At 36.4% G+C, this 26,827-nt stretch overlaps 1 protein-coding gene across 1 annotated transcript; it reads right to left on the reverse strand.

The window, feature by feature from the left end:
* Window positions 1–1,105: 1,105 nt before the first annotated feature.
* Window positions 1,106–25,770, reverse strand: LOC129242425 (homeobox protein SIX6). Its single transcript, XM_054879053.1, has 4 exons — window positions 25,226–25,770; window positions 12,587–12,957; window positions 11,986–12,503; window positions 1,106–1,385 (listed from the first exon to the last, which is right to left on the reverse strand). Exons 1-4 carry the CDS (start codon window positions 25,383–25,385, stop codon window positions 1,280–1,282), a joined length of 1,155 nt encoding a protein of 384 aa, XP_054735028.1. The 5' UTR covers window positions 25,386–25,770; the 3' UTR covers window positions 1,106–1,279.
* Between the last annotated feature and the right edge of the window lie 1,057 nt (window positions 25,771–26,827).

The following is a 26,827-nucleotide window of genomic DNA, read 5'->3' on the forward strand; positions in this document are numbered from 1 at the left end:
TCCGCCCTCGTAAAAGAGGTGCCACTGCTGATATTATTTTTGTGTTCGCTCTACTAATATACTGGTGATTTGAAGGTGTATATGTGAGGTCTCGATTGCAGTAGTTGACATTCATTTGAAGCGTAAAGAACCTTTTTCATCTGACGTCAAAAATGTCTATGTTCGTCCCGAAAAAACAGCATTTGCGGAAAGTCATGCTTCATTATTACCTTTTAAAGAAAAGTGCAACTAAAACGTACATTAACCAATATTTACGGCAATCACGCTCCATCAAATACGATCTGTAATGAGTGGTTTCGACGTGAGTGATAAAGGTGAACTGAGACCATCGACAACGAAAAAAGGTATTCATGCTTCAAAGGTTGTTGTGCATCTTGTGGGATCAGAAGGGTATCATCTATTATGAACTCCTTAAATCATTTGAAACCATCACTGGCGATCGTAATCGACTGCAGCTAATGCGTTTGAGTTGAGCTCTCAAAGAAAAACGGTCGGAATGGGACGGTAGGCATGACAAACTGATTCTGCTACATGACAACGTCAGGCCACACGTTGGTAAATCGGTCCAGTAAGACTTAAAGGGACTGAATTGGGAAATCTTGCCCCACCATCCGTATTCCCCAGACATTGCACCTTCGGATTACCATCTGTTCTGATCAATGCAATCAGCCTTTTTTGGAGAGCAGTTCACTTCTTACGAGAGCATCGCAAACTGACTCAATGAATGGATCAAGTCAAAAGAACTCGAATTTTTCGTCGAGCTTTCAATGGCACATACTTCACATAATAACTTTGGCTACGAAAGGACGGAAAATTATTCCCAAATCCAATATTTGAGTGAATTTTTTTTAAATATAAGTCACGATATTTATATCATCATAATTTAGAAAGGCCGTCATACCAGGCCATTGTCACTTAATTGCGAATTGCCTTATTGTTTCTTTAAAGAAAATAAAACAATTATTATTATTTTTTAACAAAACAAATATTTAATATTATATGTTTTCCAAATTTCATTACATTTTTATGTTTTATTCAATTTCTTCATTTTGCTTTTAAATTTTAAAATTTATTGCAATATCGTTAAATTCTAAACATAGTACGTATTTTATTTTTTTATTGTGCCTTAAATTTAAAAAATCAATTTATGCTAATTCGCCATTTTCAATGGGCTTATATTATTTTTATTTACAACAGAACTTTAAATATATTCATAATTTAAAGAATGTCCAAAATTTCTAATGAAAAACGAACATCCTTAAAATTGCAAGATCTTATGTTATTGAGCGTTGAAAATCGATTCTGGATAGTAACTGGGAGCGTTGAACATACGTGGAAAGCCATTAGCATCCAATTGTTGAACAGGCAGGACAGACATGATATCACTGGAAAGGGAGATAAACAAATTTTAACATACATTCAGTGAGATGGTTTAGATTGTAAAATTTATGTTTTTGATGTATCAAAATAGTACATATAAGGACCTTATGTGCATATCATACGTTCAATATATTTTTGTTTAATATCACTTTCCATTCAAGTTAACCACATACATTTTAAATTATGTAATTTTAAGTATAAAAATGTATGAAAATACCTTTATGGGCATTAAAATTAAAAGACATATACAAAATATAAAAATAGATCGAAATTTGTACGAAACTGCCTTACATTTATTGCTTGCGTTTTTGAAAGATCGAACTTCTCCTACTATTTTTTTGTTGTACATTTGGATTTTAACCTAGAAATGGTAGAATCCGCAACTTTGTGCTGCTTTCAAACAGTAAATGGGACATTTTTCGTGACAAAAATCCACTCGGAGGCTTACCGTTGTCTATCAAGGGATGACCGATAATGGAAAAACATTTTATCTTTATTTTGCTGTTTAATGCTCCTAGTGGGGAGCTTAGATATATGCCCCCTTTTAGCGTCGTTTTGAAAGTTAGGTTTTGATGACGGCGAAATAACTCAACTCTCAGCTTTAGACTATGTTCAAACAGGCATCTAATTGGCAATTAAGAGCATTGATAATTAAGGACACGAAACACCAACTGATAGAAAAAGGTTTTTCTAATAGCGAGCGCCGACCAGCAGACATTGGTAAACATCGGAGAATGCTGCTCATAGAAAACCATCCGCTCGCAGGCAACGTAAAACTGTCAATCATATTTCCACCATGGAGAGAATAATAAGATGGCGCCGATCGCAGTACCGTTACCTTGCTCTCAGCGAATTTGGCAGAATCGCTGTGTGTGGACGACGCAATTGTGCAATTTGTTTGTGTGTTGTTTGTGAAATTTCTTCTTCTTAAATTCTTGTTCGCATTTTCAGATCTCACTCATACAATTGCACACTAATGTGACGCATTCTCTGATGGGCGCTATCTTGTTTTATCAATCTTGTCATATTTCGATGGGAAATAACAGTAACTCAACATACCGATACTTAATTTTTCATGTTATAAACACTGTCAAATTAGAGTGAATGCGATGGCAATATTTTAAATGTGAGCATTGCCATGTTATGTTATCGTCATTTTAAAAATGTTGCCAAGTATGCCAATACGTTGTGTTCGCGGTATTGATTGTTTGAAAACATTGTTTGATTTATACGATGAATAGGAAAGAAGGGCTCCGAGATTCTGGGTGAATCAGAAGGGAAATAACCAGACCGAAAAATTATCAAAGATGCTGGCTGAGTGTAACAAAAAGTACCAATTGGATGTAAAAACGGCAAACGACAACCCATTGCTTCACAGTTGTTGGCAATATATGACTGAACATATTTCGTGGCATTAATTGCCAACTTCATTCAGTTTGCTCACTCGATTGGCAATTTCATTGAAATTGACTATTGCAAGTAATCAAAAATTTCGTGTCGCGGTGTCTAGTAAAGGGTCTATTTCTAGACATACCTATAGTCGCGAGCGTGAAAATAGCAGTACCAAAAAAAAAAAAAAAATAAAATAATAATAGATTTTTAATCTATGATATGATTAGAAAGTTTTTATTATTATTTTGAAATATAATATAATTCTTTTCTATTCTTTAACTGAACACATATTTAAAACAATTCTAAACGAAAAACAATTTTTTTTATAACAACAGATAGAAATTCAGTGTTAACATTGAAATAACTGTGGTCATATAAATAACGGGGTCTGACCTAGTTTATAAAAAAATTAAAAAAAAACTGCATTGATAAAGTTTGCACATAAAAAGTTGAAACTAATATTTAGTTCAATTTCCCAAAGTTTTTATTACGGCAGCACATCGGCGGTGCATGGAGGCCATCAATTGCTCACATTACTGCTTCGAAATCTTCAGCCATGCATCTTTAACAATTTCCCAAAGCTCTTTGGTTACTGGGCTTGGTATTGTGTACAACCTCAATTTTATTTGCATGAATCCAACCCTTGGCCTTCCGACTCGTGTGTTTAGCATCAATATCCTGCTGGTTTCCTTTATTGTCTTTTCCTCTTCGCAATTCGGCAACATAACATTTTGCATTATTTTCACATGCATATTGGTGTCCATTATGCCATCTATTTCATGCCCATACCATTATTTTTAAGCCCTCTTGTTTAAAGGTTTTTAGAGTATATTGTGGCTGATATTCGGTGCTAGGTGGACGTCTAACATATTTTCGTGAACCCATGCCGACATACAAAGTTATTTTAGACTCGTCAGTCCATAAAATATTACACCTTATGTCAGCTGACCAGCAAATGATAGGCACATAGGGTCCTCAATACATAATCGGTGATCCAATTCAGGATTTCTGCGGAATTGATTCCGATTATTGGCTCTGACCCTTGCGGGGAACCGCTGATCCACAGTTGGCCAATTCATCGGTAATTCCGTTTCCTTGAACACCGGAGTGTCCTGGAACCCATATAAGTACAAGCATGTTATGTTTTGCGACAGAATTAAGCTTCTTCTTACACTCTTGAACAATCTTTGAGGTTTGCTTCGCGTTATCCAGGGACTTCAGTGCAGCCTGGCTATCACTGAAAACGCCAATTTGTTTTCCGCTCCATCTCCTCTCGATTATCCATTCGGCTACTTTCAGGATGGCAAAAATCTCCGTTTGGAAAATAATTGCAATTTCCCACATGACATAGTGATACTTAATACTATCGGTTAAGTACCATCCGGGTCCAGACCCTATTTCATTCTTGAACCCCTCGATTAAGAAAATATCCGTCAAACCTTCCTGAATGCATTCTGGATTGCTCCATTGCTCCCGTAGTGGAAATCTGTCATCAAATTTCCTTCCAAATGAAACTATGGGTAGAAGGTCGTCTTTAGGTGCCAAAAACAGTGGATACTGCTCAGATAGCAACTTAAAGATTTCTCTGTGTCCCGAAGTTCCGCCTTCCTGCCAGAAACCATATTTATGGAGTCCACACATTGCTTTTATTGCTTCCTGTTATAAGATCCAAGGGGAGCAAATCAAGCATAGCATTTAGGTAGTACTCATGGCGCCCGTATTGCATAAACCCTGTATAGTCCCCGGAGTGTGCACTTAACCATGCTCCGTCGCCTCCAGACCGCAGAGGCGTAAGTGATTGCTCTGACAAATGTTGCGTACATCCATAGGACCATAGCAGCTTTCAGACGCCATTTTTTACTAAAGGCTTTGCGGCAGTGCTGAAAAATTCTTAATGCGCGATTCACCTTCAGTGAAACGTGTGCCTCCCAAGTCAACTTCTTATCCAAGATTACTCCTAGATATTAAACTTCATCGGAAAGACCAAGTGTCAGACCTTTTATGTTGGAAGACTAAGTCCATCCAATTTCCGTTTTCTCGTGAACAAGACTATGGTGGTTTTGTTCGGATTGACGGAAAGACTTTGTATCGTGCACTTTCGTGCAAAGCCTCCTTAGGGATTTATCAGATGGGAGCGCACAGACATCGTCCGCATATGCTTGGACATGAAAACCGTGTTCCTGCATCTCCGCTAGTAGAGAGTGACATCCTTGTTTGGCCCTGTCGGTGATTAGTTCATCACTGTTCTCACCAGCGATTAACAGCCTCTCTAAAACTTTTTGCTAGGGAATAGTCGTCTTCTCCTGGTTTCGGAATAAATACTACTCTTACGCGTCGCCATTGGGATGGTATATGAATATGATATTTGAAATCTGTTTTTGCTGAACATGAAATAATATTTTGTATTTCTGTGTACGATCTTCCTGCTCTCAATTTCAGAATCTGCTTCCGTTGTTCTGTGGTGCAGTGTTTCGCTCGATCTATGATAGTCATAACATAAAAAAAATATGCGTGACACTCACCAAAATAAAAAAGAGGTTGTCTGTAAAGTCGGTTTACTGACGATAGTTTAACGTGATAACGTCATAAGAAAATACTAATTGAATGGTTGCATTTTTCAAAAGAAAATTTTAATTTTATTTGTTTGATAGATATTTTGTATGAGTTAACATTAACATTAACATAACATAACATAACATAACATAACATAACATAACATAACATAACATAACATAACATAACATAACATAACATAACATAACATAACATAACATAACATAACATAACATAACATAACATAACATAACATAACATAACATGACATAACATAACATAACATAACATAACATAATATAACATAACATAACATAACATAACATAACATAACATAACATAACATAACATAACATAACATATCATATCATATCATATCATATCATATCATATCATATCATATCATATCATATCATATCATATCATATCATATCATATCATATCATAACATAACATAACATGCTGTTCAAGCAAGGTAACGACGCATGAGCAAGATAACGACGCATTTTTTGGTGCGTGCAGCTGGCTACATAGAATTATAAGACGTTATCACGTCAAAAAATAATAATAACATTAAAACAATAGGTATTATTAACAAACTTGGTTTTATTTTAAATTCTTTAAGTAAATCAAATTAATAATAATCAATAAGAAGGCATATGCAAATACAAATAAGTGAATTTATATATGTATTGTACATATGCGCATATACATACACATCTACGCTCACTTAAGTAGGAGAGAGCAAGATGTCGAACGTTGCCGTTCCTTTGCTTTGTTTGCTTTGTCGTTCGCTCCGCGCTTTCGCTTGCAGTTCATTCAAGATAATGGCAATGAGCAAGGTAACGACATATGAGCAAGGTAACGGCAATGAGCAAGGTAACACTAATGAGCAAGGTAACGACACATTTTTTCGTGCGTGCAGCCTGTTAAATCGAATTATAAGACGTTATCACGTCAAAAAAAAAAAATAAAAAACGTACTTTTGTCTAAATCTGTGCAAAATTTGATTAAATTCCCTTGCATAACCTTAAAAAACTGAAGGCACTGCTATTTCAAAGTTGCACTTACAAACCTAACGAACGCTAAGAACCGTTATTTACGTAGCTGCTATATTTATTCAAGTTGGATAGGACCGTAGATTTTTCTTATTATGCTTTTTTCAAATCGCAATATCATTAACTTTTAGTGTCCAGATTTCAACACCATGAGTTAGAACCGGACGTATCAAAGTTTTATACATCTAGATTTTCTGCATTCGTGATAAACTCTACACATCTAAATTTTCTTAATTCTTCGTAGATATTTGGTATCGAAATTTGCTTTAGTGTGATTTATAGGCGAAAAATAAATGATTTCAAAATAATTTGTTAAGGGTACTGCTATTTTCATGCTCACAGCTGTACATATACATATGTGTGTATGGGTATGTTGCCAGTATATAACCAGTCTATGACATGAGCAGAAGAACCTTGCTTGTCATCTTCAAAAAATCCTCTTTCCAGAGTTTTAAGTCAGAGCCAGAGGTCTTCTATGCTAAGAATATCTGCACATTCCGTACTTAAAAAAAAATCTAAAAAATTAAAAAAAAAACAAATTGTAACTCCTGCACAAATTTTAAGTTTCCACAGAAATTTTAGTATTTAAAAAAAAATTTGAAAACATTTGAACGCTTTTATGTGAAACACGTGTCAATCAGCAATGGTCCAAATGTTACACTTGACTAAAATATATATTTTCTACTTGAAGCCCCGCTGTGCGCATAGTTTTGCTCTACGAGTGCATATCTACATAAATGGATGCTGATGATGTTGCTCTGTTGGCATATGCGCTGCGCATGCGAATACTCTTTGCTAACAAAGAAAAAAGTAAAAACTGTGGCGACTTCCAGTCTAAAAGTATTAAAATAAAAGAAAAAATCAAACTACATTTAGCCCGCCAACGAACCGCATCGACGCAATGGGCAAATACGCACATAAAACACGCTCAAGTGCTAAATGAGTAAATTGAATTTACATAGCCGCCAACAAAAAAATAGAAAAAGAAAAAAAAATCGCACTGCAATCCAACAGGAAATGGTACGTGTTCCAACATATGCAGCTCATATGTATATATATAGCCTATGTGCATATGTATATATGTAATCTTTTATTTCTACGGTCAGCTCGTAATGATTTTTAATGCCAATTTGGTTCGATTGAATTTTCCGCATCCACCATCGACGTTTGCTCAACAACTCCCACCAGTAAATGCCGCTGCCAACGTTTTATGAGTTATAGGGAAATTTTCAAGTTTTGCTTATTTCATATGACTTATTTTTTACGAGAAACCACTTTGCGAGTTCGCCCTTTCAAAACGTCAAGTGGTTGCCCGCAGCGCCTTTGACGCGCGTGCTCCCTTCGGTGGTACATCTACATATAGGCTCATGGGCTGCTCAATGGGTCGTTTTTTCTTCCTTAGCATTTTTGTAATATGAAACCTTTTGGAAAACGATTCATTTTTGTATTACTTTGTTTTGTTTTTTTGTTGTTGTTGTAATTGTATTATGTAAAGTGGAACGCGTTCTTTATGGAATTACACATGCCGATTTGTAAGAGTAAATGGCGAGTGTAATAGCTAATTTTTGAAATGATCATCCACGCGTTTTGTGTATGGTGTAAGTTTTTTTGTTTTTACGATGCGAAACGTTATTTGGTTAGTTATGGGATTTGATTTTCTGTGAAAATTATACTCTCTAAAATTAGACAAATGAATTAATATACGGTAATGGGGGGCAGGCTAATCACCTACCCTGTCAAAAATCAAAATAGATTAACGAAACCAACGACAAGACTCAGTTGTCGATGCCCTATGCTCCCGAGAGTAGTGATCAAGGAAAAACAAAAAAATGATGGGTTATTCAATGCTGCCTACAATTAAAAAAATCGATTTTAAAATTTTATTTAAAAGTAACGGTAATCACGTTTATGATCTTATTGTAACGGTACTGTTTTGAGAATTAGTTGGGAGAAACAGAAATCCATTATTTGTGTGTAAAATTTTTGCACAAATTGTTTAAGATTGTTTTATGGTCAATCTTTAGCTCCTGGGTGATGCTGAAAGTACTAACATGCCGATCAACTACGATTATTTCTGTGATTTTATCGACTTTTTCGACATTATCGAAATTGTATTGACATCAAAAATGCCTGAACGGAATCGACGAAGCCAAAATTGCACGTAACTAGATGTTACAGTAACGGCACCACTTGCTTCTGCAGCCATCAAATCCAGCAAAAATGTGTTACTAAAATCCACAACCGAGCTTGGCAGGCTGAGAGAGGCTGCAGATGGACTAAACTAATGTTACCTGTCATGTCCGATCGACTGTCGCAAATCCTCCTGCCATTAAGCAGAATGGACTGCAGACAGCTGGTTGGACTGATGACGGGCTACTTTCTGTGGGCGAAACACATGGAAAAGTTAGGCATCTCAGACAGTGTACTCTGCCGAGCTTGTGAAGAGGAGGATGAGACTGCGAACCACTTTCTGTGCATCTGCCCCGCCTTCACTCGAAACTGGCATTTTCGCCTTTATCAAAGAAAAACTGTAAAATGTACCGAATTTTCTCTTTGTTGGCCTCCATTGTGAACGACCTGTAACTTACAACTGAATGGAAGAAATAAAAAACAGCAAAAGAGCAGATGAGCTCCATTTCTTCATGTGCGATGTTTCGAAAACCCTTTGGCCCCAGTACAATATACAATACAAAGGACTCAGGACTCGCCATTCAATTTCCAAACTCGTAGCTGTGTTCACCGGTCATTGGACGATCGGCACATACGCAGAAAAGCTAGGGTTACCATTTAACCCACATTGTAGAAGCTGTGGAAACATTTCAGAGAAAAAGACTGTGGAGCATTTTCTCTGTAAATGTCCGGGTTTGGCAGCTAGCCGATTAAGGTCACTGTGCGCTCCTTTCTTCGACAGCCTGGGGCAGTGCGCCAACCTAAATCCCATCAATCTTCTCCATTATATCAACAGCTCTGGCTAGCTGTAGATATCTGCCTGTTGGAGGTCTCATAATGGTATCAAAACGGCGCTTCAGTGCTACTTGAGGAGTTCCAGACTGGCACTTCAACCATTTCACCTGCCTACCTAATTAATGTCAAAAAAAAACAAGTAAGGAAGCGCTAAATTCGCTTTAGACCGAATTTTATATACCCGCGCATGTTTTAGTCAAACGTTTTTGGGTTGGCTGCTAATTTTCGGAATCAAACAAACTTATAAATACAATAAAAGTTAAAGCTTGTATATATTTAAAAGTGGGCGTGATTTTCATCTGATCTGAATAATATTTAAGCCCGAACTAAATTGTGTAGCAATACGTGTACAAAATTTTGCCGAGGACGTTTTCGAGATAGGCCGAAAAGTAGGCGTGGTACCGCAGCGCCGTGTTTCTTATATTTTTTGAGTTTGTATTTTGTACTAAATATGAGTAATTTTTGTTTTATTTTCAATCAGAGTTATATTGAAATCTTCATTGCAGGCAAAGTGGCCTGTGAGTGCTCCACAGAGCAATCTGAGGCCTTTTCCGCTTAGGGTTAGAGCAGATTTTGCTCTGTTGGTATTTAAGTTCAGGAAGTTTTTGAAGTGATTAAGGCAGTTTGTGCCATTCCAGCATTCTTTGGTTTTAATTTGGGCCCATTTTTTGGTTTCCTGTTTTAGACTGTGTTGTAAAGCCAACCCTATTTGGCCCAATAAATGACCACTTTTTTGGCATAAAAGTCTGCCTTCTCGTTTCCTTCGTGTCTCTCATGCCCTGGTATCCAAATTAGAGAAACCTGTTTGAGAGTCTCCAGTGCCAGTTGCGTGCATTGTTACACTCTGTAAGAACTTTTGAATTGAACGTAAAGCTATTTAAAGCTTCGAGGACTGATTGACTGTCCGAAAGTATTTTAAGTTTTAACCCTCTTTTGGATACGATTTCCACTGTTTCCATTATGGCGAAAAGTTACGCATGGAAAAGATTGCACCTCCGAGATTTTGTGGAAAATTCTCTTCAGGTCGGTGCGTGAATTCTTGAGATCAATATTTCGGCACTGAGTTCCACATCCCAGATCCATACGCCCTATACGATGAGGGAATGAGTGTTATCCACGAGTCAATCTGTCTTACGACCTACATATTTCGTGGCGGAGAAAAGAACTGTCAGTGTCAAAATTAGCTATGGGGAGGTTTGGTCCCCATGGTCTCATGGTCTTTTGGTCTTTTGGTCCCTACCTAAGATTTAGAAATAAACATCTTTTTAGGCCACTCTGTAGGAACATGAAACAAGTTTAACTTATTTTGTTTATGTAATTTTGAGATAAAAACATTTAGTACAAAGGTGGAGTCGTTCCGTCCGTTTCGTAAAACAATTACAGATAAAGATCGTTGCTTCCATATAATCCAGCAACATTTCAACCTTATCCGCCCTTTGAAACCTCGCCATTTACTTTTAATTTTTGGAATTTCCGTAACACATCAAATTTCAAAGTTTCAAACCTCTTTGTATCAACTTTTTTGTACGAAGTACACACACAAGAGAGGTTTGACGCATATTTTCTTTACCGATTGGTCCAAGAATGAAATAGGGTCTGGAGCCGGATGGTACTTAACCGATTGTATTAAGTATCACTATGCCATGTGGGAAATGGCAACTGTTTTCCAAACAGAAATTTTTGCAATCCTGAAAGTAGCCCAATGGATAATCGAGAGGAGATGGAGCGGGAAACAGATTGGAGTTTTCAGTGGCAGTCAGGCTGTACTGAAAGCCCTGGACAACGCGAAGCAAACCTCAAAGATTGTTCAAGAGTGTAAGAAGAAGCTTAATTTTGTCGCAAGACAGAGCAGGCTTGTACTTATATGGGTTCCAGGACACTCACGGTGGATCAGCGGTTTCTCCATAGCTAAAAACCGGCAGGAATCATGAATTGGATTAGCGATTATGTATGCAATTTACATTAAGGGCGATGGTTCGGTCTAGAAGGCTGCAGAACTGCAAAGTGTTTTGTGACAAGTCCGAACAGAAAACTGTCAAACTTTCTACTAAAACTTAGTAGGAAAGACGTTTGGTTGATGGTCGGTATTATTACAGGGCACAACCCATGGAGCCAACATACGACCATCATTGGAATCATTGAGCACTCTATGTGCCTGTCTTGCTTGGAGGAAGCTGATAGCACTAAGCACTTTCTCTGTGAGCGACCTAACTTTGCTAGAGCAAGGTAACGAGTTTTGGGTTCCGATATCGAGACAATGAGTAACATTCGTTCTCTAAAACTGGAAGATATTTAGAGATTTACCAAAGAATCTGGAAAGTTCTCAAAGGACTAACTACCTTTGTCTCTGTCTCTATTCTTTCCCATCTCTTTTCTCCTTTCCCCTTTGACTATCTACCCTCTTTACACAGCTCTAAATACAATGGGCCTTTAGCCTGAGTATTTTAGCAGCCACTAAATCTCTTGGTGCTCCTAGACTCGACCAATTCAAATTTCATTCTCACACACACAAGTACTTGAAGTATGCTCACGGGTGTGAACCCTGGCTGTTAACCAAAAATTAGAGGAAAAGCACGACCTAAGTTTTATAAATTTGTATTACTGTTGTTATCATATACATACACACATAGTTACTTACGGTCTTTGTTGCGGCGTTCGATCGCGCTGCCTTCGATTTTTGAACCAATTCGACACTTGCGTCAGCGTTAGTCCCGCCTTTTGTGCCAGCGTCTTCTTCTCATCTGGCGTGGGATAACGATTTGTCATATACCAATCTTTTAAAGCGTTTCGACTTTTCTCCTTAAAGCAATACACAGTCTCCTCACCATCCCAAATCGTCTTCGGCAATTGATATTTTTTTCGCAGACGATATTTATCGACCGCACCCAACGGTCGTCCGCGCACCTTCTCCGCTTCTTCGTAGTGCGCCTTATACCAGAGATTTTGTAAATCCACATGATATTTTACCGAGAAACAATGCGTCTCCAATAGATTGTAGAGTTCGTGAAATTGGCCACGATGGTAGGCGACGAGCGCGCGTGCGCGCAATACACTTTCGTTCGTCTTGAAGAGTTCACTGGCGGGCAGGCTGCAAAGAAAGGTGGTTAGCTTCTCGATATCGCCTTTTTGTTGTAGTGCTTCACACATGCATTGGATCTGCGGCGAGAAAAACAAAAGAAAAGAATGTAAGTAATTTGTGAAATAATGAAAGTAAATAATTTAGTTTCATTGTCTCCCACCTGATCTGTGGTGAATTGCAGAAATTTGCGGTCCAACTGAAATCCACCTGGCGGCATGCTATGTGTTGCTGTTATGCCAGAAATGAGTTGACCACCGCCACCCAGACCCACCGTTGTTGTGCGGTTAATGCTGTTTAACGTTTCACTGCCGAGCGCCGTTTTCGTATTGCCATTGTGATCACCAACCCCATTTTCATATACGACGCCATTCAGTGCGGGATAGAGCGGCGAGCCCGCTGCAGTGGGTGGTGGAGACTTGTCATAGTCACTGGTGATATCGCAGAACCTTCGTTCCAGCTCCTTATCACTGCTATAGGCGGGAAACTTATCGAAGTGCAGTACTGTTTTGCAGGAGATATTTCCGCGATAATCTGGAAGGTAAGGGAGCATGTTTTTAGGCAATTCATTAATTTAATTGTATTTATATATACAAGGTGAAGTCCAAAACAAACAAGACTGAGCTAAAATAGAAACGACAGGAGCTTTTTTCTGATAACTTCGATTTTATTTATTCAAAATATCGGTGCGCAACTAAGTTCCCGCTGTTTGTCAATAGATGCCGCCAGCAGTGTGTGCTAGTCGATTCTAACATAACCTAAACGTCATAAACCAAGCTTAGACATATGGTAAACAAACTGCTTCGCCACATTAGTGATTTTAAATTCAAATCCATTTTAAGACTGTAAAAACTCGAAAATACGTACGGAGGTAGATTTACTCAAGACGACGTAACTTTTACAAATATCACGAAATGACGATGGAATTTTGGTGGGAATGTTTATCACAGAAGCACGGGTAACATAACCTAAAAAAAAACAGAACTCAAATCAGTTGCTTTACATCGCGACCTAGGGGTTGTTCCCGGAACTTATTGATCAAGGTGGTATATGCATCAAGTTTGGGCGTATTTTTTGTGAAGTCCTTATAGAGTTACAGCCAAAAGTGGCAGTGGCACCATACATTTCTCAAAAATTTTACTTGCGTTGTATTTGTTTTCTTGGGGTCATCATTTGACACAAATTTTATAATAGTAATTTTGTGTCATTTATAAGAGAGATATCATGTATTTTCCATTTTTAAAATTACCGTTATATGGGAGATGGGCGTGATTATTGCCCATTTTCAATACTAACCTTCCTTAGATAAGAAGTAATATGCGAACCAAGTTTTATTGAAATATAGCAATTTTTGGTAGAGTTAACGTGTGTGTTACAGTTATTTGGCCATCCGAAGCAAAATTGTGAGAGTCAATTCAGTTGCGACATTATCGCGATGTTCACAAGTATTCACTCACTCGTCCAATCAGTCGTTGTTCAGACGGTATCGACCTAACATGAGCGAAGTCTGCTTTGATTTTTATCGTATATCACCAACATAATCGCCGTCGTGGTCCCGCGTGCCCCGTCAGCCAATCAGCTGATTCCTTCAAAATCTCTGAGAGCCGGTTAACGGTCTGATGTTGGCCACACCTCTGTATTCTGTACATCGTGGACGATGGACGATGGAACGATGGACAATTTTATGCTGACTCTCAACGGCAGATGATTTTTATGAGAATCTTTTTTAGGGTAGAAATGCAGTCGTAGGTTTGCCTTTGCCTGTTGAGAATCGCTAATGCATGAATGAAAAGTGAGGAGGTTTGCACTTCGTCCTTAAGGTGTTTTGCGCCCTCTACTCGTCACAGTACCTCATCCGAGCCCAGCTCTCTCAATAAACCTAAGGTGTGGTTGGGTTGAGCTGAGCGTATGTGCCTTTCTTCAGGCCGTATTCGGCCGAGCTGTTCACTCTTTCGTTTCGCTATGGCGTCAAATTCGAGAAGAAGGTGTGTTATAGATCGCTAAATACAAAATTTCTTTTAAACTTTTATGTTGCATGTACACAATGAGTTTCGAGCTTCGATCCACCGATATTATCAATTGGAATTTGATCAAAAAACACTTGGAGAAGGTCGATGCTGTGCGAACTAGCAGATGCCGATATCTCATGGGACGGTGCAAAATAACAGCACAGAACCATGTGCGATGGAAGAAACTTATCGAGGCACTATGCTCCCGAGAATAGTGAAAAAGGAAAAAATTTGATCAATTAAATTCCAGTCTGAGATTTTTCATACATTTTTCTTTGACGGCCTACAAAAAATTGGTAAAAATTCAGCTCATAGACGGGCCATTATTCGAACAAAAATCGATAGTTAACATTCAAAAAATAGAAGTAAATCGTTCTATCTTATTGTATTCATACTAAAAGAAAACCGATTTTTAGGGATGGAAATCTTTATTTTGGCCTTTACGTGCTCCATTACTTATCTGTTTGTTTACGACAGCTGTCTAATTCACAAGTATAAAAGTATCGTCGTCAGACGTTATTTGCAAAAATTATAAATCTTTCGGTAGGGCGATTAATTTTGCGCCACTTTGTACCATAAACGAACTCAGAACATTTTGATGTGAGAGGCATATGAGTGTTGCTTACAGGGACTTTAAAATTTTATATCAGCAAAAAAATGCAATTAAACCATGAAAATTTTCGTGCGATTATTTTTCACAATTTTCGAAAGAAATGCATCCATGAACTAAAATCATTATACGGCACGCAAGTACCCTCTTTTAGCACTGTAAAAAACTGGTACAATGGAATTTCTTGTAGGCGCTGTTCGCGATGAATTTTCGTGAAGGTCGTTCAAAATCAGTTGTTGTGCCAGAAAATATTGTGAGAATGAATCTGCGAGTAGCAATAAGATTTCGCATAATCACCCTGTGGTAAAAGTAGCAGAAAACGTAAATACATATACATACATACATACATATGTATTTGCGTTCTCTGAGAGTAGTGTGTTCGCACTGCATCGCCGTGAATAGTCCGAGAGCCAGGGGTCGATTTTAGACTGCGTTTTTATGCCGTTAAACTCTTGACTACCTATACTTGTGATTTAGCTTTCATGAATAACGAAAGTGAACGTCAGCTGGCGCACCCGCGGTGGGTGTGATTGTGGGAGGGTACGAAACGTGTCGAAAAAAAATTTCTACCAAATCTTTATATATATATATATATATAAATATATTATATATTAGGCCGGGACGATTTGTGGGGAGGCAAAACAATCGTCCATTGCTCTGTGAAAATCATATTCTAGGGATCAAAATAAGTAACTTTGCCGAAGGAACCATACCTCTAAAACGAATTCTGATGTCCCCCAATTTGGGTCGAACTTTTTAGTTTCTTTTCTCATGTAAAGGCCAAAAATGGTAATATTTTGAAATGATTGTATGGGGAACCCCCCAGGGGAGTTCCAGGGGGTTTGCCACTGGCATGGGTGGATCGGCCGTCCAAAGTTAGTGGGGGTCGGTCATACATTTGGACTCGATTGGAGCACTCTAAATGGGTCAAAGTGGGATTTTTCGTTCGACCGAAATTGGGAGACATCAGAATTCGTTTTAGAGGTATGATTCCTTCGGCAAAGTTTCTTATTTTGATCCCTAGAATACGATTTTCACAGAGCAATGAGCGATTTTTAAATCGATCCGCCCTAATATATACATATATATATAAACCAAAACCAAATTATTCAAATTCACAAAGCATAGAAAAAATAAAAAATAATACTTTTTCATAGCTGTTTAGTTTGGTTTTGGTTTAAGTTGGCTCATTAAACATTTCGCTGAAATTGTTATTGTTATTTCCAAGTAATTCAACGCTTGAGAAATGCGCCAATCTAAACTAAATTCTCCCATTTTTATGTTGTCAGTTATTATATTTATACGTTTTTTAGCGCCAAAGACTCGCATTAATATAAATAATTCTTTTCACTTATATGTATATTTATTTACACTGAATGCATATGTATACGTACATACATATGAACACGTCTTGAGCGATGGATACTTGAAAGTGCAGTGACGAATTTAATAAATTGGCCGGCAGCCTGGCGGGGAAATAATCATACATACATACATACATACTTACATATGCATGGACATCAAAATTTGGAAATTTTGTCTATGTGAAAAGTGATATGCAATAAGAATTGTTCCTTTCCCACTACTGCTGTGTATGTACAGGTTGGTTGAAAAGTATTGAAAGCATAAATAAATGAATGTGAAATTTTATATGACATTAGCTTTTTTTATTCAATATAATTTAGTCGAACTTCAATACACTTATTCCAATGATCCTTCAATAATTTTAATAATTTTTCGGAAGCTCTGAAAACTACTAGGGGTCTCCACACCCAGCTCGTTGCTTCGTTGCTGGGTAGTTTTACTCACATTGTGTTTTTGTAAACCCAACGAAAGCGCTTAAGCGCCGACTAACGAAATGCCACGGTGACAAGTTTGGCAATTTGACCGGTGGTTGGCAAAATAAAATCAACTGTTCGATAATTGGCATTTGATGATCAGGCGCGAAGTATGATATAAGGTGAAAATATCAGTTTAACGCAAATATCGTCAATCGTTTTTTATGCTCTAAGCTCACAAGTGACATACTTAGGGCAGTACTTCCAAGTATTAGTAGTGATACGGTTACGGATTATGCTCATTTTTACCAAATTTAAGCATTTTAGATGCATTTTTAGATGTATTTTGTCTCATTTTCTTTTTTTGATCACCACAAATTGCTTTAAAATGTTTTTTTTTTCGAACTGTCAAAAAAAAAAAAAATATATATATATGCAACGTTGAACTTAAAGGACATTTTTTGTTCTATTCACTACTCGCTAAGAATTTTATCACTGCAGAATATTCAGTTCCTTCCCTAGAAAAAAAAAACACAGACACGATAATTTCAAATGCGTTGTAAACAAATAATAAATTAACAGATCGAACTAAATTTTTGTACGTTTAAATGAGAGAGAAAATTTTAAAGAAGGGAAGACATTTTCAATCACTTACTGGTTTACTAGGGACCGCTTTAAAGACTTTTCAAGCCGCTTGTACTCATATACATACATATGTAGCTCTGCGTAAAGAGAGAAAAAAACTGGCATGCAAATTTGAAAGGCTACAAATAGTGCCAAAAAAGTTAACTCCATTTCACGCTTAAGATCACGGTTATAACGTTTCAGAATACGTATTAACCTAGAATGATGTGAGATTAATGTGGTAGGCACTTTCGTCAAGATATCACCGCTATGCGAGTGCAAGCATCATAAATAAGCACGATGAAGAGAATAATAAAGTGGCGCCGATCTCGGTACCGCTACTTTGCTCTCAGAGAATTTGGCAGAATCGCTGTGTGTGTGACGTCGTACTTCTGCGTTTTATTTGTGTGTTGTTTGTGTAATTTCTTCCTCTTCTTGCATTCCTGTTCACATTTTCGCATTTCTCTCGCGCAACTGCATGCATTTCTCTTCACTCTCTTTTTAGTATATTCTTGATAAATAAGTAGATACTTGAGTCTCCCTTTTTTTAGTTGATTTTAGTTGCATATTCCTCTCATAAGGGGAAAGTGGTAGTCAGAATAAAAAAAAAAAAACTTTTTGTTTTTTTTTTTTTTAGAAAAATTTTTTTTTTTTTTTACATTTTCTTAAAGTATTGTATAATATCTTAAAAATATTGTGTGAAAATTTGAAGTGAATCCGACAAATACTTTTCGAGTTATTTAACAATTAACAAAGGCTGCTCGGGCGCTCCGGAGCGTTCGAGAACAAGTCTTTGGACCTTACTTTTTCGAAAATGAATCTGGAGCAACAGTTACGGTGAATGGATTGCGCTATCGAGAGATGATTAACGATTTTTTATGGCCGGAATTGGATGGTATTGATATGGACAACGTTTTTTCCAACAAGACGGCGCTACGTGCCACACAAGCAACGAAACCATTGATATTTTACGGGAATAACACCTCTTATTGGAAAACCATTTACTTGAAATTGGTGTAGTGCCAAAGGCAAACTGTCGGACTCTCTGTTTGATGGCAGCTGCTATTTCGTCTTGAGTTCGTTCACCACCAAACCAATCCGTTTCGCTTCTTAAACTCAAAAAGGTCAGAACTATAATTACGATTGCCAGGGCTAAAAAGTTTTAACCAGCAGCTGCAATCAACCGACGTATGAAAGTGGCAGATAAGCGTGCTAACTCGAGAAGGTAGATTGCTAATTAGGCAACCGCAAATTGATATTTTGGAAGCTGCTATGACGGCTGAAGAACTATTATATGGCTCAGGAGTAGATGACACAGTGTAAGTAGTTAAATAATTCGTATAACTCTACATAAATCGATAGCAAAACTTTAAATGCGTTTTTCTCAAAACTATGTTTTTTGGAATTGGTGATCACTGTAACTTAAAAACCGCTCGGTAGATTTCAATAAAATTTACACTGCTTTTGAAAAACATAAAAACTCATGCCTGATCGAAGGATTTTTTTTTTTCAACTATTTCGTTTTTTTTCAAACAATTAATTGTCGATTTTTTTCGAAAATCTGAAAAATATTTCCTGAGGCCGCCATGTTGTTAATTTTGAAAAAAAAGCTTCGATCAGGCATAAGATTATCTGCTAATAAAACTAATTTCTCTTGTCCGATTGATTTTAGATGAATCTCCAATGACTTGTGATGATCACCGCAAGGGACTTTTGGAGAAACGGGCTCCACACAAACAGTGATAACTTTTGCAACTATTAATTTTTTGTTGTTGCAATTTTGCTAAAGTCAAGTCGAAACGTGATGAATTAATGCTATGTTTTTATTTTTGTAAAATAAAGCAATTGACTAGCAAAAAAATTATTGAAAATCATCAAATCGTCTGACTACCTCTCCCCCCATAAGTCTGCGGAATCATTAAAATTAATTTTGTGAAACTTGAAATTATGAAGCGATTTTTACTAGAATTGTGAATTTTGAAAATGTGCAGATATGTAGAACATAACATATTATTTTTGTTAAATTGGCGTAAGAAATGTTTTTATTGAAATTTCACGTCTATATATTCGATGAAACATATCACAATTTATTAATTTATTTTTTAACTTGCAGTATACGAGGTGGGGTTATTTTAACCACATAACTTTAGAATGCGTTGATTCATATAGCAAAACGCAATGAAATATTGGGTAATGGAATAATTTTTCGCTCTCGCAAAAGAGCAGCGACACTACTGTTACTATTTTGTGTTCGCTCTTGTAATATACTGGTGATTTCAAGGTGTATAGGGGAGACAATAACTCGTCATCATCAAGTGACTTTCATCAACCAATCATGAATATCGATGTCTCCCCATGACCCGCGAACTTGTGGGAAGTGAGCCGCAGCAGTCGCAAGGCGTTCGTGAGTGAGATCACATGTTGTGTTTTTGTTCTCGGTAAGTAATTTTTTTAGCTCGTACTTTTTTTGTTATTGTGCCTATGCATCTGTTAGAAACAATTTTGTTCTTATGCCAAATAAAAACATAATAGTTCTACTATATATAACGCAGTATTGCTCCTATGTTAGTGCCAGAGTTTGCATATTATGAGCAATTAAAATGCAAAATGGCGTCAGGGGCTGGTTGACAAATTTTGTTCGGGGCAGGTTGACTAATTAGTCAAGCAACCCCAGTCGCTCCTACTTTCATGATCATCTCTCATGGAATTGCTTTATAGTCTTCTGTCACATTCTAATTTACTGTTGTATTTTTACAGACAATGAGGACTTATATTACAAAAAAAAAAAAAAATCTGAAAGGGGTAATTCTCCAAAAGATATCATAGAAAGAGCTTGCCACGCGATTATCTTCGATAATGAAAGCATAAACGCCACGCAATTTGTGAAACACGTCAAACCTAGTAAAGAAGAGCCTATTCTTCTTCTCTTGGATAACCACGACTCGCATTTATCTATAGAGGTGCTTGATTTTTTCAAAGACAATGGGGTTACTGTTTTGTCATTCCCCCCCTCACTGTAGCCATAAGCTACAACCACTTGACAGAAGCGTTTACGACCCTCTCAAGACATATTTCAATAAAGCCAGCGACAACTGGCTAGCCAGTCACTCCGGAAAAACGATCACAATATATGATATTCCGGAATTGTTAAAAATTGTTATTTTAATTAAAAATCATTTAGTAAATTTTTGTGTTTTATTTTATACCAATCCTCTTAATTTATACTAATTACTGCCTAAGTCAACCTACCCCATGCATATAGTCAACGTGCCCCGGACATGGGGTAGGTTGACCAAGCGTCAGGCGTTTATAAAATCAGCAAAATAAGTATTATAATAGTGAATATATAGGTCATATTATAGTATTTTAGGTACCTGAATAGTTCTTTTATCGGTATCAATTGTTGTTTTTGTTATATTAAATTAAACATCAGAGATATACGAGCTTAAGTCAAAAGTTAGTCAACCATCCCCGGTCTCCCCTACCTATGTGAGGTCTCGCTCGCAGTAGTTGACATTCGCTCCATATAACTTGTAAAGAGTGGTTTCAAGAATGATAAAGCTTGCGATTCGAAGATACTCAACTATGATACAACAATTATTGGATGAAGGCGCATGTTGAACCCTTGATGATATGCCTAAAGAGTTCGATGTTGACAGATCAATCGTCGGTAAACGTTTGCACGCGATGGGAATGTTCCAGAAAGCAGGTAACTGAGTGCCACATCAATTGAAGGAGAGGGATATCGAGAGACGTTTAGTGACGAGTGAGATGCTTCTTGAACGGCAGAAAAGAAAAGGTTTCCCCATCGCATCGTCACTGGCGATGAAAAATGGATCTATTATGATAACCCTAAGCGTCGAAAATGTTGAAGGCTGCCAGGTGAACCAGGTCCTCCGACAGCGAAGAAAAATATTCATGCTTCAAAGGTTATGTTGTGCACATGGTGGGATCAGAAGTTCGAAGTACGAACAGTGGGTATATACTGTCATTCACATCTTATTTTTTACAAATACGATTTTTTGTAGTGTTTATACAGGGTGGGCCAAATAAGACCTACTAATGTTAAGCACAAATAACTTTTTTTATGTTTCGACATATTTATTTTTCTCTTTTTGTAGGTTATAATTGAATTGTTGGAAATTTATTATGGAACCCTACAGCACAACATTACACGTTAAAATTATCGAGTTTTTCTATTCTTACACAATTAGCCACACAAATTGATTTTTTAAATAATGTTTTGATGTCGGATGAAGCGCATTTCCATTTAAATGGTTATGTCAACAAACAAAACTATAGATTGTGGGGCTCTGAAAATCCAAGGGCAACACACCAACATCAGTTGCACCCATCTAAATGTACGCATTTGGTGCGGTGTTATGGCCACTAGAGTTACAGGTCCATATTTCTTCGAAAATGAGGATGAAACGCCGGAATCGATTTCAGGAGCTTCTTACAGAACATTGATTGAAAACTTTTTGCGGCCAATGACGGTGCAGCATCCTAATTTATGGTTTCAACAAGATGGAGCAACTGCGCATACTGCTAGGCAGTAGTCTTTAGTCATTAGTAGGTCTTATTTGGCCCACCTTGTATTTCACAATATTTTGCGAAAATGGAAAAACAGAGTATGTAGACGTCCTTTTATTTTACTATATTTAATTTCTCAATCTAAAATACAAAAATGTATTCACTAATTTCATTGCAATGAAAAAAAAAAACATTCAGAGAATTCACGTCGCAGCATAAATGATACAGTTAAAAAAGAGCAGTTATTTATCTATTTCTATTTTTTATAATTTTACGGTACTTAATACTTTTTTGGGTATCATTTATTTTCAATTACAGCTTGAAGTCTACATGGCATGGATTCAATCAATTTTTGTGCATTCTGTGCTAATTTGTTTCATTCTTCAAGTATCGCTTTATAAAGATCAGATTGGTTATGGATGTCATATTTTCTTACATTTGCCTTCAAAACCGACTACAAATTTTCGATGATGTTCAAAACCAGTGATTGTGCAGAAGTTTCAACAATGTGGGGACATTTATATTTATATTATATTATTGTATTGCCTTGTATGGATTTTCAATGGATAATAATAAATAAAATATGAACACTTTATAAGATTAAAGGCTGTTTTCTTAGTGGCGATTTAAATCAAATTTGGCAGTTAATGATTGACATTAATGAGTTAACTCAAAATAATCTCTAGTTAACTGAGCTTAGAAATCAGCAGTTTTGTAATATTGACTGAAATTTTAGGCTCGAACTATTAGTTTCGCGTGAATTTATCAAAATGAATAATTTAGATTTTTGATTCGATCCCATAAATGGACGGACCTACAGATTTATGACGCCCCCGAATAGCATATGGTTTTTGACGTGATAACGTCTTATAATTCGATTTAACAGGCTGCACGCACGAAAAAATGTGTCGTTACCTTGCTCATTAGTGTTACCTTGAATGAACGGAACGAACGACAAAGCAAACAAAGCAAACGAACGGCAACGTTCGACATCTTGCTCTCTCCTACTTAAGTGAGCGTATATATGTATGTATATACGCATATGTACATATATAAATGCACGTATTTGTATTTGCATATGCCTTCTTATTGATTATTATTAATTTGATTTACTTGAAGAATTTAAAATAAAACCAAGTTTGTTAAGGGGTAACATCACTGTAGAAATTTCAAAAAAATGATTTTTTTTTTATAAGCTTAAAAAATTCTTTGAACCTTTTAAAATACAGAACAAAAAGTTTTATACGTTACCGAAGTCTATTTCATAAATATTTTAAGCTTTTAACCAAGCGTTAGTGACTGCTACCTAACGACTTCTCCAAATTTCCAAACTTTGAACGCGTTTTTCTCAAAACACGTTTTCTGAAATTGGCACGCAGCATAACTCAAACAATTTTAAATATTTTTAATCAGGTTTTTCACTACGTCTGTATAATAACCTTCTTAAGAGAAGAGCGTAGGGGATTTTCGATAGATTAATTTAAACGATTGTTATAATTATTTAAGTGCCGTTATTTTAGTCCAAAATAGAGTTTTTTCCTTCAAATGCTTGCTAATTCCACAAAAATAAATATTTTTTAAATCCCCTACGTGTTTCTCTAGCTATTCTTATCTAGATTAAGAAAAAAAATGTTTCTTTGTTCCAGATTAAAATTTGCACCCTCTGTGCTGCGTGCCGCGGAGCTCCTTCAAGAGAAACCACATTACAAAAGTGACTCTAATGCCGCCATTTTGTAAAATTTTTCGAGCAAACTTTGTAGTTTTGTATTTTAGTATATAAGTAATAACTTCCCAAATCAGAGTGATTGTTTCCCCTTTCCTTCTATACAAAAAAATTCTTTAAAAATCGTGTTTATTTTACGCGTGTACAGTGGTGTTACCCCTTAATAATACCTGTTGTTTTAATGTTATTATTATTTTTTGACGTGATAACGTCTTATAATTCTATGTAACCGGCTGCACGCACCAAAAAATGCGTCGTTATCTTGCTCATGCGTCGTTACCTTGCTTGAACAGCATGTTATGTTATGTTATGATATGTTATGTTATGTTATGTTATGTTATGTTATGTTATGTTATGTTATGTTATGTTATGTTATGTTATGTTATGTTATGTTATGTTATGTTATGTTATGTTATGTTATGTTATGTTATGTTATGTTATGTTATGTTATGTTAATGTTAACTCATTCTCTATATCCATACAAAATATCTATCAAACAAATAAAATTAAAATTTTCTTTTGAAAAATGCAACCATTCAATCAGTATTTTCTTATGACGTTATCACGTTAAACTATCGTCAGTAAATCGACTTTACAGACATCCTCTTTTTTTTAAGAGGAGTTTTTTCATAGCATAAATACGCTCGGAGGTTTGTCATCGCCTGCCAGGGGACGACTGTTATTAGTAACGAAATGTGAATTGTGTTTCAATCGCGAATTCGAACCTGGGCACTACCGAATGGTAGTCACGCGCTAAACCATTCGACTAAAACGGTCGCCTGGTTATGTTGTCCTTAATTTTAGTGTTGATTTGGTGAATTGTGTAGCACTTTATCACATTTTTGTACAACAATTGTTAATATTTTTTCTTCTTTTAAAACTTCAAAAATTTAATTTTTTCTTAGAAATTTTGCCACTTTCGCACAGTTGCCACTTTTTATTAAGAAAATCAGCGAATTATTACTGTTTCCATTTAAAGATTAACTCATCACAGAAAGTTCCAAATTTATTGAACTTTAGGCTAACCCATACACCTGAGTTAAAGTTAATTTGAGGTTAACTCGCTAATACTTAAATTCATCACTGTTTTCGCTATTGCATAGCGCGAATAAAGTTGCAGAAAAAGTGAGATTAACCCTAGGATAATAACCATGTTTTACATATAGTAGTTTTAGTAATAGTTTAGTGATAGTCGCCGAATCGACAAAAATCAGTACTCTAGGGTTAAAATACTAGCAAACCCCTACTGCACTGTCGACGCTTATATTTAGAAGTTATAGATAAAAACCATCGCAATTCCAAAAAATTTTTTAATTTTTTAGGTTATGAAAGTGATTCCAACGGCTAAATTTGTAATACGTAGAAATACAATTTTGCATAGTTTGGTGGTTCCGAGCAAAGTAAAGCTTTTTTTATGAAATAAGATAAGCAATAGAAGTTGGTAAATTACAATTCCTCATATTTGTACACATGGCTAAGGGCCCCCCTAATATGCATATAAAACGATTTCTTTCTGCATTCTTACTTGAATTGGGTAAATAAAGACTACCATATTGCACGGGTGAATGCATATTATCCTGTATAACTGTTGAATTGTCAGAGGATGTGCCGCCGGAACTTGTTGAATCTAAATCACCAACATGTAATGATGATGAGAGCGTCGTATCCATATTCTTATCAAACATTGAGTTGAGTTGTGTAGCGATTATGTCTACACCGTTAATTTATTTACTTCGTTAAACACTTATGTATGTGCATATGTGGTAATATTTTTGAAACCACATTGAAAATTATGTTTATTGCATATTTATTTTATAGCCAACCACCAAAATCACGGTAGCAGTAATATTTAATTTTTATAAGCATTCATTTACTAGCACGTAATCGTTTTTTTTTTTCTGAAGCACACTAATATTTAATATTAATTCGCTTGTTTCTTTTATACTGCCTAACACTGTACAATACCGTTTTCCAAAGCTACCGCGCCGCGATGTAGTTCAAAAAGAACTGATACGAGAAAGTCAACAGCGTATTTTCGAGAAAGAATATCGTGGCTGTTGCCGTGGTTGGATTGGTTTCTTCTATACACGAATGAATGGACGGTGGAAGTGGTGAATGAGCGCAGCATTTGTACAAAATGTGCCTGTAAGCCTTTCGATGTGTGGGTGTGTACTCAGCACTCATACAGGCGTAACGGTGCAAGGCATTTATAAAGCAGCACCTTGCTTGACACGAAACAAAATGGAAGTGGAACGTGTGTTGGCATATGCACATAGGTATGTAGAAGTAGAGTAGAGTCGGCATGGAAAGCCGAATATACATTAGGGGTTGTTTTGCTGATATCCTTGAGAGGCGTTACCTTTACTACGCCATTTTCGTTTTGATTTTTTTTCTTAGATTTCTGCAGGACAACTAGATTTAAATATGAATACTTTCACACGATTTTGTGCGCAGCTCAAATTCTGATGCAGTTTAGGATAATAACTAATTAGTGTAAATAGTCCTTGACCCAATTTATGCAGCAATATTCCGTTTGATGTGGTTGAATATTTGATTAAGAGTTTTGTTCTCACTTCTCAAATATTGATTATTGTGTTTATTGTTGTACATATCTACATTGTACTCATATCAATACATTTATGCAAATGCCACTTGAGTCACTCTCCGTTAGTCACCTTCTCTACCTTACCATATTTCACTTTCGCCTTCTACGCTTGCATTAGAAGCCTTATTTGATGCTTCCAATTACATAAAATTGCCAAACCCACCAGCTTTTTGATGGTTTAAATTTCGGTTGCAATTAAAAAATAATAAAAATTAGAACATTTATGCAGCCAGTAAGAGTGGCAAACGTCACATATCGCATTTTGCGCGTACTCTTACTTAGCCATCATAGAATTCCATAGAAACTGAAAATTGTGCAAGTTTTCCGTGTCAAATTCTGCATTTGTGTACTGGCAGTTTGACGCTTCCATTTACATACATATGTGCAAACAAGTTGATGAGCATGAAATGTAGTACCAAAACCAAAAGAATTTTCTTGATAAATTAAAAAAAAAAAGACTGTGAATAGCTTTAAAAATTATTCAGTTCATTGCGTTTGCGCAGACACTTGAAACGCGTACTC

This window comes from Anastrepha obliqua, chromosome 3 (assembly GCF_027943255.1).
Source record: "Anastrepha obliqua isolate idAnaObli1 chromosome 3, idAnaObli1_1.0, whole genome shotgun sequence".
Taxonomy (NCBI): domain Eukaryota; kingdom Metazoa; phylum Arthropoda; class Insecta; order Diptera; family Tephritidae; genus Anastrepha; species Anastrepha obliqua.

Coding starts and splice junctions, on each gene's coding strand:
- LOC129242425 (XM_054879053.1), bottom strand. CDS start 25,385: ATGTTTGATAAGAATATGGATACGACGCTCTCATCATCATTACATGTT. Junction 12,958..25,225: donor TCTTTATTTACCCAATTCAA/GTAAGAATGCAG, acceptor CTTACCTTCCAG/ATTATCGCGGAAATATCTCC. Junction 1,386..11,985: donor CGAACGCCGCAACAAAGACC/GTAAGTAACTAT, acceptor CTCCCTTTCCAG/TGATATCATGTCTGTCCTGC.